General features: G+C 34.7%; 1 protein-coding gene across 8 annotated transcripts in view; it reads left to right on the forward strand.

Moving 5' to 3' along the window:
- The window catches only part of LOC102400060 (zona pellucida binding protein), a 197315-nt gene that overhangs the window by 103966 nt on the left and 77417 nt on the right, over positions 1-15932 (forward strand). The window contains exon 8 of one of the 8 annotated variants that reach the window (XM_025290807.3): positions 6-3229. The exons of the other annotated variants lie outside the window; for them this stretch is intronic. Within the exon in view, the coding sequence (XP_025146592.2) occupies positions 6-109 (104 nt within the window). The 3' untranslated portion in view covers positions 110-3229. Of the gene's footprint in view, positions 1-5; positions 3230-15932 lie in introns of those variants that run through there. 8 annotated transcript variants of the gene reach the window in all.

Consider the following 15932-nt stretch of genomic DNA (forward strand, 5'->3'; position numbering starts at 1 on the left):
GTTAGACTACTTAAGCAAGATGGAGCTCCCTTTTTGCACAGAACTCATTAAGTACAATGTGACCTTCAAGTCCTCGTCATATACAGTTATTTTTGTCTATATCATATGAGGCTATCATTCTAAAAATTTTAAAGAGCACCTGCTACTCAGAAGCACATTTACTTTGTTCTGCAAATTGAAAGACTCTGTAAAATATAGTGGGCTTCTCTGGTGGCTCAGTGGTGAAGAATCCACCTGCAGTGCACGAGACGTGGGTTTGATCCTTGGATTGGGAAGATTCCCTGGAGAGCAATATGGCAATTCACTCTAGTATTCTTGCCTGGGAAATCCCACGGACAGAAGAGCCTGGCGAACTACAGTCCACGGGGTCGCAAAAGAGTAAGACCCAACTTAATGACTAAACAAAAACAACATAAAATACAACAATACTTACAAGACAAAATTAACATATTAAATGAACTTAAAATCCATTCAAGTGTGAAATGAAATACTAGATAGAAGCACATAAAATGTATGAGGTACTGTGTAAAATAACTTACTTCCAAAATGAAGACACTCTATGTTCAGCACAGACTGAAATAAGCAGATCTATTATGTGAGTTTATTTACTTTCTCAACAGTCGGTTAAATAGACAGTGATGTTTTCTTTTTTTCTGGATATCTTACTTTACTCATTTAATTTTCACGTCTAGACCACAGATAAAGATTGTTTGCTTATAAGCCCGGAAACTTAACATTTCTACCTCTACTATTTTATCATTTCTAGTTAACTTAGCATTTTAAATTGATTTTTACTAAAAAACTTCAACTTCACATTTAGCATTGCTTATTATATGCATCATTTTGCCTATAATTTTGACATGAATAATTAAGAAGTTCTAATTTGTTAATTATAGATATCTCATAATTTCATAAATTATATCATAAAAGTACTACAACTGAAGTCCAGCTGGAATATTATACTGTTTCTGATAAAATTTTTTTATAATCCTTATTCTAAAATATGTTTCACTGTATAATTTCTGTGGTTTCTACTATTTCTGTAAGACTCTGTATATCTTGTTTTCCTCTTTATTTTATTCCTATTTAACCTCATCAAACAGCATTTTTGGGCATAATATCCCACTCCTCCTTTTTCTTCTTCTTTAAACTATGGCACTGTCTTAAAGTTACCTGAAGATCTTCTCAAAAATATATCCGAGGTATGGGAGCCAGTCAGCTACATTTATAAGTGTCCTAGGTGGATTGATGTGCATGAAAGTTTAAACCTGCTGAATATTGGTATTGATAAAGCAGTACCTAGATGGGATGCCTTTCCTCCTGCTGAAGCAGTAGACTGGTTTTCATTGATTATAATGGGTGAAGAGATAGCTTTCTGACACTTTATGCAGCATTGTTGTTTTCTGTTACTTTCTTTATAAATAAAGCTTTCTGTCACACATCCAAAGCTTTGGGGAGTCCCAGGAAACTTTAGCAAGATTATCATGATGATGTAATGTCTGTGTTAGAAGTAATCAGCTTACAGGTTAAACATTGGATAATTTTATTAATAAAGTATACTTTCACACTTCAATTTTTCAGTGAAAGTGAATTATTTAGGAGATATAGTTGTTTTTAATAAGGTATTTTAGACTCTAAAAATTTATTCTGCTCACACATGTGTGAACTCTTACTTTAATTTTATATTCAAGCACCAATAAAAATAATAACAAAAAAAGCTGATGTCAGCAAAGCAAACTTTAAGGCAAGAAGTCTTACTGTTACACAAGGAGGCTTTACATAGTGATGAAAGGATGGGTCCAATAAGAAGAGGTGACAATACAGTATTTCTGAATTTGTGAGGACTTAACATAGGTCTGAAATACATGAAAACTGTCAGGTAATACTGGCATATAAAGCAGTATAGAAAAAATTAAGGTTGGACTCAGCTAAAAATCACTTAGTGATGTATTACAAACATAAATAGATCAAGAACTGTAAACATTTTAGAATATAACAAGGAAATATCATCACATCTTCAACATCAGAAAAAGATAAAAAACACAAAAATCACTGATTTTTATAAAAAAAGGTTGTTAATTTTGTCTACATAAAAATTAAGTACTTAGGTTTATCAAAAGATATTCCAAAGAGAAGATAATCCAAAGAGTGGGAAATATATTTGTAATGGATATAACCAACAAAATACTAGGTCATATAAAAAACCTATAGAAAACATTTTTGAAAAAGACAAGACAATTTTGAAAAAAATGGAAAGAGGTTTGAACAAGTAATTCACAAGAAAGTAATTCCAGATGGTCAGTGGATCCGTGAAAATATGTTCAACCTTTTTGTAATCAGGAAAATGTAAATTAAAAACTAAATGAGATCCTGCTACGCAGTTATCAGATGGGTGAAAAGTAAACAGTCTTAATACACTATGTTTAAAGGCTGTGGAGACTTGGGGTACACTGCCTGAATGGATGTGAGTCATGTGCCCGGGGAAGCGGTGTGGCATTATTATAAGCGTGATGATGCACATACTCTATGATCTAGCATGTGACTCTCAGGAAAATTTCTTCACAGCATATGTTTTCATAGTCCCAAACTAGAGACAACCGAAATGTCCATTCATGTTAAAATGTACAAATGAAAGAGTGATATATTCATATAATGGGAGTGTTATATAGGAATGGCTATAATGGGTGAATGGGAATTACAACCGTGTAGATAAGTTTTATAAACATAACTGATGGAAAAGAAGCCAATCAAGCACAGTGTAATCCATACAGTTTGGCATAGCTGAACTGTGTTTTATGGAGATTTATTTATGAATGCTGAAAGCTAAAACTGCAGTGCAGTCGACGGAAATTATCACCGTGACGCACATGACTAGTGCTGACTTGTGATGGGGACAGGGAGTGAGTGGAGTGGGACACAGGAGCAGTGTTGAGAGGTGGCAGGCTCCTATTTTATGTTCCTTAATTGTTTCTAGACAGGTCTTCTGTGCAAGCATTCATTATATTGTACATTTCTATCTTATTTTTTTGTGTGTGTTAGAGTTCAGAATAAAAAGGTAAACATTTAAAATTTTCCCTTAAAGCTTGAGCACCGTTGTTAAAACGCTAAAGGCATGCTAAAGAAAAACATTCACAAGTGTTTCCTTTCTCTAATAATTCAAATTTATCATTTGTGTATGGTATCACCTGATCTTTGTATTCATAAATTTATAATTTTAACAGAGCTATATCAATAAATGGTTCAGCAGAAATAATGAAATTATTGTGACTTTTTTTCTGTTGACCATTAAGTTATAAATGCAGTTGCATGTTACTCTACTCTATGCATATTACTTTTATTTATTAAAAATAGCTAACTAATCATAGGAATTACATTTAAACATTTTGTTTATGTTAGAAATTAGATTATTTCCTTTTTTATGATTGTATTAAATGTTTACACTTTTGCTTAACCAGCTTATTTTTTTTAGTTACTTCTTTGTATAAATTTATAGAAAAATGAGTATTAATCTTAAATAATGGACATTTTGATATTTTACATTTTTTGGTGTGTTTTATAATAGTTTAGCATGTTCACCCTATCTTAATCTCTCTTAAAATACGTGTGTAACAGGGATTACAATGTTATAATGTTTTGCAGTGTTATAATGTATATGTAACGACAGACATTTTGGTATGTCTTTTAATAGATTCTGAGTATGACTTTTCAAAAATTAAAAAGCAAAATTTTATAGCCCTTGAAGTCAGGACCATGTCTCTCACCCTGCTGCATCTGCTTAGACTAATTCCTTTATCTGGGAGATTTCACAGGTCTGCCACTCAGGACTTGTTAACTGGACAGCAGTCCTTTGCACTTTCCAGGTTTTCCTTCTCTTCACTCTGCCTCACTGCTCTTCTACAGTTAATTTCTTGTTCAGAGGTTTCACCCAAATTTATCTGCTTGATTTCATTCCCACTGTAATTTGGATTTCATTGTTTTTTGCCTGGAATGATTATAGTCTTTTCCTAACTGGTGCCCCTTTACTTTTTCTCCTTTGCAGTCCGTATACCATATTGCTTCTGATTATACTTGTGAATTCTAAATGTAATCATCTCATTACTTTAAAACCTTCAATAGTATCATCCTTTACCCAGTGCTACATATTTGTGTCTCTATAGGTAGATATGTTTCTGAATACTTTCTTGTTCCACTAATGGGTTAGTCTATCCCTTCAACAAATAGTTACAACTTTTAATGAGTCTCAAATCTCTGATAAGCCCTGTCCTTATGTACTATGAGGGCTTCCCTGATAGCTCAGTTGGTAAAGAATCTGCCTGCAATGCAGGAGACCCCAGTTTGATTCCTGGGTTGGGAAGATCCCCTGGCGAAGGGATAGGCTACCCACTCCAGTATTTTTGGGCTTCCCTGGTGGCTCACTGGTAAAAAATCTGCCTGCAATGTGGGAGACCTGGGTTCGATCCCTGGGTTGGGAGGATCCCCTGGAGAAGGGAAAGGCCGCCCAGTCCAGTATTCTGACCTGGAGAATCCCATAATCCATGGGGTTGTACACAACTGAGCAACTTTCACTATGTGCTGTGAGGTCCATTGCCTTTCCAGTCAGACTTTTGAAATCATCTTGTCAAGTTCTATAAAAATAGCTGTTGGATTTTGATTGTCACTTCATTGAATCTATCAGTCTCTTTGGTAGAATTGTCATCCTACCAATATTGAGTCTTCCAACTCATGAGCATGATGTGTGTGTATCTGAGTGTGCACGTGCATATGCTTGTGCATCTTCTTTGAAATATATCCTGTTAGGTTTTCATTTAAATGTATCCCAATTATAATTCTTCTTATAGATGTCTTAGAAATATTTTACTTAGATTTGTATCTAGGTAACTGATTGTTTTAAACCTTTTGTTTTGATATAAAATTTAGACTTCAGAAAAGTTAGGAAAATAGTTCAAAGAATTCCTCTGTACTTTTCACCAAAGTTATATCCCCTCAAATTCATATGCTGAAACCTAATCCCCAGTGTGGTTCTATTTGGTGGTGGAGTCTTTGGGAGTTGATTTTTGTATACAATGTAAGAGTCCAGCTTTATTGTTTTGCATGTGGATATTCAGTTTTCCAGCACCAGTTGTTGAAAAGATTACGCTTTACCCATGGAATGGTCTTAGCTTCCATGTTGAACATCAGTTGACCATGTATGTGAGTGTTTGTTTCTGGGACCTCTGTTTTGATCCGTTGGTCTGTATATCTGTGTTTATGCTAATATCACACAGTTTTGATTACTATAGCTTTTTAATAAATTCTGAAATCAAGAAATGTGATTGACCTAGATCTTTCTTTTTCAAGATTGTTTTGTTATTCATGGATCCTAGAGTTCCTTGTGGATTTTAGGATGAGTTTTACTATTTCTGAAAAGAAAAAACCACACACTCAAATTGTGATTTTGATAGGAATTGCTTTGCATCTGTAGATTGCTTTAGGTAGTATTTTTATCTTATTATTTAAGTCCTGTAATCCATGAACACAGGATATCTTTTCAAATTTTTGTATCCTGTTTCAAAACTCTTTCAGCAGTGTTTTGTAGTTTTCAGTGCGTGAAAGCTACAAATTCAACCTTCTTGGATGAATTTATTCCTAGATGTTTTGTTCTTTGTTATTCTGTTTTAAGTGAATTGTTTTCTTGACTCCCATGTTGGATTATTCATTACTGATTTCTGGAAATGCACCTGTTTTAGCATATTGGTTTCATATGGTACAATTTTGCTGAATTTGTTTATTGGATTTAATAAGGGTTTTTTTTGAGTATTTTATACATGTAGGATCATGACATCTATGAACAGAAATACTTTTATTCTTCTTTTAAAATTATATTCATTTATTCTTCTTACCAAATTACCCTGTCAAAAATTTCCAGTATGTTGAATATAAGTGGCAAACGTGGCCATTCATGTTGTTCTTAGGAGAAAAAGCTTTCAATCTTTAACTGTTGGATATGATATCAGTTGTTAGTTTTTCATATATGACTTTTAAGAGAGTTTTCTTCCATACATAGTTGATTATTGTTATTATGAAAGAGCACTGACATTGGCAAAATGTTTTATATAAATTGAGATGAGCATTTTTTTCCCTGCTTCATCCTGTTAATGTGGTATATATAATTGATCAAGTTTTTGTATGTTGAATCATCCTTGCATTCTGGGAATAAAACCCACTTGGTCACAGCATACAGTCTTCTAAATATGTTGCTAAATTTGGTGTATTTTGTTGAGGATTTTTGTCAGCATTCATAAAGGATATTGGTTTAATTTTCTTGAGGCTTTGGTATCAGGATAATGATAACTTTATGAGTTAGGAAGTGTCTCCTCTGCATTACTAGATGAGTTTGAAAAAGGAATTATGTTGCCTCTTTAAATTTTAATAGAATTCACCAGTGTAGCTATCTGGCCCTGGGCTTTTCTTTATGAGGAGGTTTTTGATTGCTAATTTAATGTCTTACTAGTTACAGGTTTATTCAGATTTTCTATTTCTTTATGTGTCATTTTGGTAGATTATGTGTTGTTAGAAATGTGTCCATTTCATTTCAGTTATCTAATTTATTGGTGTTCAGTTATTCATAGTGTACTTTTATATTTCTTTTTGTGTAAAATCAGTAGTAATATCCCAACTTTTACTCAGATTGTTATTTTAGTGTTTTAAGTCTTTTTTTCTTTTATTCATAGTCTAGCTAAAGTGATTAATTTTGTTAGTTTTTTCAAAGAATCAGCTTTGTGTTTTTGTTAATATACTTTCCTATATATTTATATATATATATATTTTTTTTTTGCCTCAGTTTTAATCTTTATTATCTTCATCATTCTGTTGGCTTTGTGCTCTGTTTGTTTCACGTTTCCTATTTCCTTAAACAAAGTCGGGCTTCCCTGATGGCTTAGCTGGTAAAGAATCTGCCTGCAATGTAGGAGACCTGGGTTTGATCCCTGGGTTGGGAAGATCCCCTGGAGAGGGGAAAGGCTAGCCACTCCAGTATTCTGGCCTGGAAAACAGTCCATGGAGTTGCAAAGAGTTGGACATGACTGAGAGACTTTCACTTTCACTTTCACTTTGAGCAGTCAGTTTATTAATTTGAGATCTTTCTTTTTGGATCTAAGTATTTAGAGTTATAAATAACTCTCTTAACACTTCTTTTGCTGCATCTCATAAGTTTATTGTCATTTTCATTTTTCTCAAAGTACCTATTTCCCTTGTGTTTATCAATTGATTCATTAATTAACAGTATTATTTGATTTCCAAATATTTATGTATTTTCCTGTGTTCCTTAATGTACTGATTTCCAGCTTTATTCTATTGTAATCAGAAAAGGCACTTTGTATGATTTCAATCTTTTGAAGTTTATTGAGACTTTTTAGGGACCTAACATATGATCTATCCTGAAGAATGTTCCATGTTCACTTGATAAAAATGTATATTTAGCTATTCTGATGGAGGCCTCTATATATGTCTCTTAGGTCTAATGGATTTATAGTGTTGTTCAAGTTCTCCGTTTCCTTATTGAGTTTTTGTATGGTTGTTATTTTTAAAAATGAGTTATTGAAGTCACTAATATTATATAAAACTCTATTTCCTTTCAGTTCTTTCAGTGTTTGCCTTATATATTTTGGAGTTTTGTTGTTGGGTGAAAACTACATATACATTTATAATTGTTATTTCTTCTTGATAAACTGAATTTTCTATCATATGTAATATTCTTTGTATCTTATAATAATTTTTGTCTGAAAGTCTGTTTTTTCTGATACTAGTATAGTCACCTAGCTTTCTTTTGGTTAATCTTTGCAGGTAAAATTTTTTTTTCTATGTAAGATCTTTTTCTGTTCTCTCACTTTCAGCCTTTTTGTGCTTAAGAACTGAATGAGTCTCTTATAGTTAACACTGGGTGAAACATTTCCTTTTTTCCTTTCCTTTGATCCATGTTGCCGGTATCTCTTCTTGACTGGAGAGGTGAATCCGTTAATATTTAAAGTCACTGCTTATGAAAGGACACTGCCATTTTGCTGTTTCTTCTCTGTACTTCTCATACCTTTGTTCCTCATTTCTTCCATTCCTGCCTTCTTTTATGTTTAGTTGATTTCTTTCTTTTCTTTTTTTTTTTTTGTGGAAGTAAATTTTTTTTTTAATTTTATTTTATTTTTAAACTTTACATAATTGTATTAGTTTTGCCAAACATCAAAATGAATCGTTGATTTCTTGTAGTGACACTTTTTGATTCCCTTCTCATTTCCTTTGTAAAGTTCTTTACTCTGTGGCTCCATTGAAGATGAAATATAGCATCTTATTATAAGAATCTAATTATAACTGGTATCAACTTAGCTTCATTCAAGTATAAACACTCTCCCTCTTTACAACTCTGCGTTCCCCTTAACTTATTGATGTTCTAAATTATATCTTTAGAGGCTTCCCTGGTGGCTCAACAGTAAAGAATCTGCCTGCCATTTCAGGAGATGTGGGTTTGATCCCTGGGTCGGGAAGATCTCCTGGAGAAGGAGATGGCAACCCACTCTGTGTTCTTGCCTGGGGAATCCCATGGACAGAGGTATCTGGTGGGCTACAGTCCATGGGGTTGCAAAGAATGTGATGTGACTTAGTGACCAAACAGCCACAACAAATTTTATCTTTAATATTGTGTGCCCAATAACATAATTGATAATTGTTCTTATGCATTTGTTTTTTAAATTTTACAGAAAATAAAAATAGTGGTTACAAGCCAGAATTGCCATAATTCTGACATTTATACCCACTGTGTGTTTACCTTTACTAGAGATCTTTATTTGTTCATCTGACTTGGAGTTACTGTCTAGCAATCCTTTAATTTCTACTTTGAAAGGACTCCGTTTAATATTTCTTGTAGGACAGATCTACTGGTAATGAATCTCTTCATCTTTTCTTTATCTTGGAATGGCTTTATGTCTCCCAAATTTTTAAAGGACATTGTTGCCAGATATATAATTCTCAGTTGACGCTTTTCCCCCAGCACTTTAAATATATCTTCCTACTCACTGCTGGCTTCAGGAGAGAGAAATTAGCTTAGTCTTATATATAATCATCAAGGCAAAGACAGAGAATACCTTCTATTTTGTCTTCTTTTTTGAGAAGTGTGTTTTGTTTTACTAAAAATTCAATTTCTTTAATACATATGATTAATTAGGTTGAGTAAGGGAGAACATTCAGATAATGTGTGGCCTGTAAGGTATACATTTGTCCCTAGCTTTAGTGGCACTTCACACATTTTGTCATGTTTTATTTTCATTTCCATTTATTTCAAAATGCTCATTTCTCTTCTGATTTCTTCTTAGGCAATTGATTATTAAAACTGTTTAATTACCAACTGTTATGGAAATTCCCAGAGGTCTTTCTTTTATTGAAATCTAATGTAATTCAATTGTTAAAGGGAATGTGTGGTATGTGAATACTTTTGGGGCTTTCCAGATGGCACTAGTAGTAAAGAACCCACCTGCCAATGCAGGAGACATAAGAGCCAATGCAGGAGACATAAGAGATGTGACTTTGATCCCTGGGTTGGGAAGATCTCCTGAAAAAGGGTATGGCAACCCACTCCTACAATCCTGGTGGGCTACAGCCCATAGGGTCACAAAGAGTCAGACTTTTTAATTATTGAAACATGTTTTCTGCTATATGTTTCTGGTTATATTCATGCCCTTATCATTGTGAGGTATTTTTTATTCCTTGTAATAATCTATCCTCTGACTTCTGTTTTGTCTAATATTAATACTACCAACTACAGATTTATTTTTATTGGTGTTATCATGGATTATCAGTCATGGTTCCACTAGAGAAGACAGTCAGTAGGAGATACATATTGAGAAATTTATTGCAAGAAATTGTTTGATATGATTATGACAACTAGTGAGACAATTCCAGAATTTATAGGACAGGCTCTCAGGAAGGGCAGGCAAAAAACTGTTGGCCACTGTCTGAAGCTGCAGTCCACAGGCAGAATTTCTTCTTATTTAGGGGAGTTGTAGTACTGTTGTTAGCCTTTTGACTGATTAAAACAGTCCCACCAGGTTATCTCATTTACTTAAAGTCAACTGATTGTAAACAATCATCTTATCTACAAAGTATCTTTACAGCAATGCTTGGATTAGTGTTTGAATAACTAGTGAGTATCACTTAGCCAGGTTGACACATAAAATTGATCAGTACAAATGCTGTATCTTTTACTAGACCCTTACTTTAAACTTATGTCTTTATGTTAAGATGTACTTATTTAGATAACATGTAATTTTGATCTTGCTTTCTAAATCTAGTCTGTCAGTGAAGTGAAGTGAAGTCACTCAGTCGTGTCCAATTCTTTGGGACCCCATGGACTGTAGCCTACAAGGCTCCTGTGTCCATGGAATTTTCCAGGCAAGAGTACTAGAGTGGGTTGCCATTTCCTTCTCCAGGGGATCTTCCCAGCCCAGGGATCGAACTCAGGTCTTCCACATTGCAGGCAGGTGCTTTACCGTCTGAGCCACCAGGTGAGCCATTATTAAAGTTCTTTAATAATTCAATTCAATTTTACATTAATATACCCTAACAGCAAAGAACTATCCAGGAACTGAGTCTTAGTAGATAACTAAGACTTAGTTCTAAGTCTTAGTAGATAACTAAGACTTAGAAGAAAAGCCTCCATTAACAAACTGGGATTTACATTCATTGAAACATCTCTTCCTCCTTAAAATCACCATCATTTGTACCAAATCTAACCAAATTAAGACCTGTTTGTATTATAGGTCTGTTCTCAATAAACTTGGCCTGATGACTTATATAACCATAATTGATCAGACTTTTGTGCTTTGCTGAGACTTTTATAGAGTCTCAGACTGAACTTTTTTTTTAATTATAAATTTATTTATTTTAATTGGAGGCTAATTACTTTACAATATTGTATTGGTTTTGCCATACATCAACATGAATCTGCCATGGGTGTACAGGTGTTCCCCATCCTGAACCCCCCTCCCACCTCCCTCCCCATACCATCCCTCTGGGTCATCCCAGTGCACCAGCCCCTAGCACCCTGTGTGGTGCATTGAACCTGGATTGGCGATTCATTTCACATATATTATACATGTTTCAAGGCCATTCTCCCAAATCATCCCACCCTCGCCCTCTCCCACAGAGTCCAAAAGACTGTTCTATACATCTGTGTCTCTTTTGCTGTCAGACTGTCAGACTAAACTTTTATTTATTTTTTTTGTTTGTTTTGTTTTTTTATTTTTTATTTTTTGTTTGTTTTGTTTTTAATTTAATTTAATTTTATTTTTAAACTTTACATAATTGTATTAGTTTTGCCAAATATCAAAATGAATCCACCACAGGTATACATGTGTTCCCCATCCTGAACCCTCCTCCCTCCTCCCTCCCCATACCATCCCTCTGGGTCATCCCAGTGCACCAGCCCCAAGCATCCAGTATCGTGCATCGAACCTGGACTGGCAACTCGTTTCATACATGATATTTTACATGTTTTAATGCCATTCTCCCAAATCTTCCCACCCTCTCCCTCTCCCACAGAGTCCATAAGACTGTTCTATACATCAGTGTCTCTTTTGCTGTCTCGTACACAGGGTTATTGTTACCATCTTTCTAAATTCCATATATGTGTTAGTATACTGTATTGGTGTTTTTCTTTCTGGCTTACTTCGCTCTGTATAATAGGCTCCAGTTTCATCCACCTCATTAGAACTGATTCAAATGTATTCTTTTTAATGGCTGAGTAATACTCCATTGTGTATATGTACCACAGCTTTCTTATCCATTCATCTGCTGATGGACATCTAGGTTGCTTCCATGTCCTGGCTATTATAAACAGTGCTGCGATGAACATTGGGGTACACGTGTCTCTTTCCCTTCTGGTTTCCTCAGTGTGTATGCCCAGCAGTGGGATTGCTGGATCATAAGGCAGTTCTATTTCCAGTTTTTTAAGGAATCTCCACACTGTTCTCCATAGTGGCTGTACTAGTTTGCATTCCCACCAACAGTGTAAGAGGGTTCCCTTTTCTCCACACCCTCTCCAGCATTTATTACTTGTAGACTTTTGGATCGCAGCCATTCTGACTGGTGTGAAATGGTACCTCATAGTGGTTTTGATTTGCATTTCTCTGATAATGAGTGATGTGGAGCATCTTTTCATGTGTTTGTTAGCCATCTGGATGTCTTCTTTGGAGAAATGTCTATTTAGTTCTTTGGCCCATTTTTTGATTGGGTCATTTATTTTTCTGGAGTTGAGCTGTAGGAGTTGCTTGTATATTCTCGAGATTAGTTGTTTGTCAGTTGCTTCATTTGCTATTATCTTCTCCCATTCTGAAGGCTGTCTTTTCACCTTGCTAATAGTTTCCTTTGATGTGCAGAAGCTTTTAAGGTTAATTAGGCCCCATTTGTTTATTTTTGCTTTTATTTCCAATATTCTGGGAGGTGGGTCATAGAGGATCCTGCTGTGATGTATGTCAGAGAGTGTTTTGCCTATGTTCTCCTCTAGGAGTTTTATAGTTTCTGGTCTTACGTTGAGATCTTTAATCCATTTTGAGTTTATTTTTGTGTATGGTGTTAGAAAGTGTTCTAGTTTCATTCTTTTACAAGTGGTTGACCAGAGTTCCCAGCACCACTTGTTAAAGAGATTGTCTTTAATCCATTGTATATTCTTGCCTCCTTGGTCAAAGATAAGGTGTCCATATGTGCGTGGATTTATCTCTGGGCTTTCTATTTTGTTCCATTGATCTATATTTCTGTCTTTGTGCCAGTACCATACTGTCTTGATAACTGTGGCTTTGTAGTAGAGCCTGAAGTCAGGTAGGTGGATTCCTCCAGTTCCATTCTTCTTTCTCAAGATTGCTTTGGGTATTCGAGGTTTTTTGTATTTCCATACAAATTGTGAAATTATTTGTTCTAGCTCTGTGAAGAATGCTGTTGGTAGTTTGATAGGGATTGCATTGAATCTATAGATTGCTTTGGGTAGTATACTCATTTTCACTACATTGATTCTTCCAATCCATGAACATGGTATATTTCTCCATCTGTTAGTGTCCTCTTTGATTTCTTTCACCAGTGTTTTATAGTTTTCTATATATAGGTCTTTAGTTTCTTTAGGTAGATATATTCCTAAGTATTTTATTCTTTCCGTTGCAATGGTGAATGGAATTGTTTCCTTAATTTCTCTTTCTGTTTTCTCATTATTAGTGTATAGGAATGCAAGAGATTTCTGTGTGTTGATTTTATATCCTGCAACTTTACTATAGTCATTGATTAGTTCTGATAATTTTCTGGTGGAGTCTTTAGGGTTTTCTATGTAGAGGATCATGTCATCTGCAAACAGTGAGAGCTTTACTTCTTCTTTTCCAATTTGGATTCCTTTTATTTCTTTTTCTGCTCTGATTGCTGTGGCCGAAACTTCCAAAACTATGTTGAATAGTAATGGTGAAAGTGGGTACCCTTGTCTTGTTCCTGATTTTAGAGGAAATGCTTTCAATTTTTCACCATTGAGGATAATGTTTGCTGTGGGTTTGTCATATATAGCTTTTATTATGTTGAGGTATGTTCCTTCTATTCCTGCTTTCTGGAGAGTTTTTATCATAAATGGATGTTGAATTTTGTCAAAGGCTTTCTCTGCATCTATTGAGATAATCATATGGTTTTTATTTTTCAATTTGTTAATGTGGTGTATTACATTGATTGATTTGTGGATATTGAAGAATCCTTGTATCCCTGGGATAAAGCCCACTTGGTCATGGTGTATGATCTTTTTAATGTGTTGTTGGATTCTGATTGCTAGAATTTTGTTAAGGATTTTTGCATCTATGTTCATCAGTGATATTGGCCTGTAGTTTTCTTTTTTTGTGGGATCTTTGTCAGGTTTTGGTATTAGGGTGATGGTGGCCTCATAGAATGAGTTTGGAAGTTTACCATCCTCTGCAATTTTCTGGAAGAGTTTGAGCAGGATAGGTGTTAGCTCTTCTCTAAATTTTTAGTAGAATTCAGCTGTGAAGCCATCTGGACCTGGGCTTTTGTTTGCTGGAAGACTTTTGATTACAGTTTCAGTTTCCATGCTTGTGATGGGTCTGTTAAGATTTTCTGTTTCTTCCTGATCGAGTTTTGGAAAGTTGTACTTTTCTAAGAATTTGTCCATTTCTTCCATGTTGTCCATTTTATTGGCATATAATTGTTGATAGTACTCTCTTATGATCCTTTGTATTTCTGTGTTGTCTGTTGTGATCTCTCCATTTTCATTTCTAATTTTATTGATTTGATTTTTCTCCCTTTGTTTCTTGATGAGTCTGGCTAATGGTTTGTCAATTTTATTTATCCTTTCAAAAAACCAGCTTTTGGTTTTGTTGATTTTTGCTATGATCTCTTTTGTTTCTTTTGCATTTATTTCTGCCCTAATTTTTAAGATTTCTTTCCTTCTACTAACCCTGGGGTTCTTCATTTCTTCCTTTTCTAGTTGCTTTAGGTGTAGAGTTGGGTTATTTATTTGACTTTTTTCTTGTTTCTTGAGGTGTGCCTGTATTGCTATGAACTTTCCCCTTAGGACTGCTTTTACCGTGTCCCACAGGTTTTGGGTTGTTGTGTTTTCATTTTCATTCGTTTCTATGCAAATTTTTATTTCTTTTGTGATTTCTTCTGTGATTTCTTGGTTAATCAGCAGCGTGTTGTTCAGCCTCCATATGTTGGAATTTTTAATAGTTTTTCTCTTGTAATTGAGATCTAATCTTATTGCATTGTGGTCAGAAAAGATGCTTAGAATGATTTCAATTTTTTTGAATTTACCAAGGCTAGCTTTATGGCCCAGGATGTGATCTATCCTGGAGAAGGTTCCATGTGCTCTTGAGAAAAAGGTGAAATTCATTGTTTTGGGATGAAATGTCCTATAGATATCAATTAGGTCTAACTGGTCTATTGTATCATTTAAAGTTTGTGTTTCCTTGTTAATTTTCTGTTTAGTTGATCTATCCATAGGTGTGAGTGGGGTATTAAAGTCTCCCAGTATTATTGTGTTATTGTTAATTTCTCCTTTCATACTTGTTAGCATTTGTCTTACATACTGCGGTGCTCCCGTGTTGGGTGCATATATATTTATAATTTTTATATTTTCTTCTTGGATTGATCCTTTGATCATTATGTAGTGACCATCTTTGTCTCTTTTCACAGTCTTTGTTTTAAAGTCTATTTTATCTGATATGAGTATTGCTACTCCTGCTTTCTTTTGGTCCCTATTTGCATGGAAAATCTTTTTCCAGCCCTTCACTTTCAGTCTGTATGTGTCCCCTGTTTTGAGGTGGGTCTCTCGTAGACAACATATGTAGGGGTCTTGTTTTTGTATCCATTCAGCCAGTCTTTGTCTTTTGGTTGGGGCATTCAACCCATTTACGTTTAAGGTGATTACTGATAAGTATGATCCCGTTGCCATTTACTTTATTGTTTTGGGTTCGAATTTATACACCGTTTTTGTGTTTCCTGTCTAGAGAATATCCTTTAGTATTTGTTGGAGAGCTGGTTTGGTGGTGCAGAATTCTCTCAGCTTTGGCTTGTCTGAAAAGCTTTTGATTTCTCCTTCATACTTGAATGAGATCCTTGCTGGGTACAATAATCTGGGCTGTAGGTTATTTTCTTTCATCATTTTAAGTATGTCTTGCCATTCCCTCCTGGCTTGAAGAGTTTCTGTTGAAACATCAGCTGTTATCCTTATGGGTATTCCCTTGTGTGTTATTTGTTGTTTTTCCCTTGCTGCTTTTAATATTTGTTCTTTGTGTTTGATCTTTGTTAACTTGATTAATATGTGTCTTGGGGTGTTTCGCCTGGGTTTATCCTGTTTGGGACTCTCTGGGTTTCTTGGACTTGGGTGATTATTTCCTTCCCCATTTTAGGGAAGTTTTCAACTATTATTTCCTCAA

Source organism: Bubalus bubalis, chromosome 8 (genome assembly GCF_019923935.1).
Source record: "Bubalus bubalis isolate 160015118507 breed Murrah chromosome 8, NDDB_SH_1, whole genome shotgun sequence".
NCBI classification, from domain to species: Eukaryota; Metazoa; Chordata; class Mammalia; order Artiodactyla; family Bovidae; genus Bubalus; species Bubalus bubalis.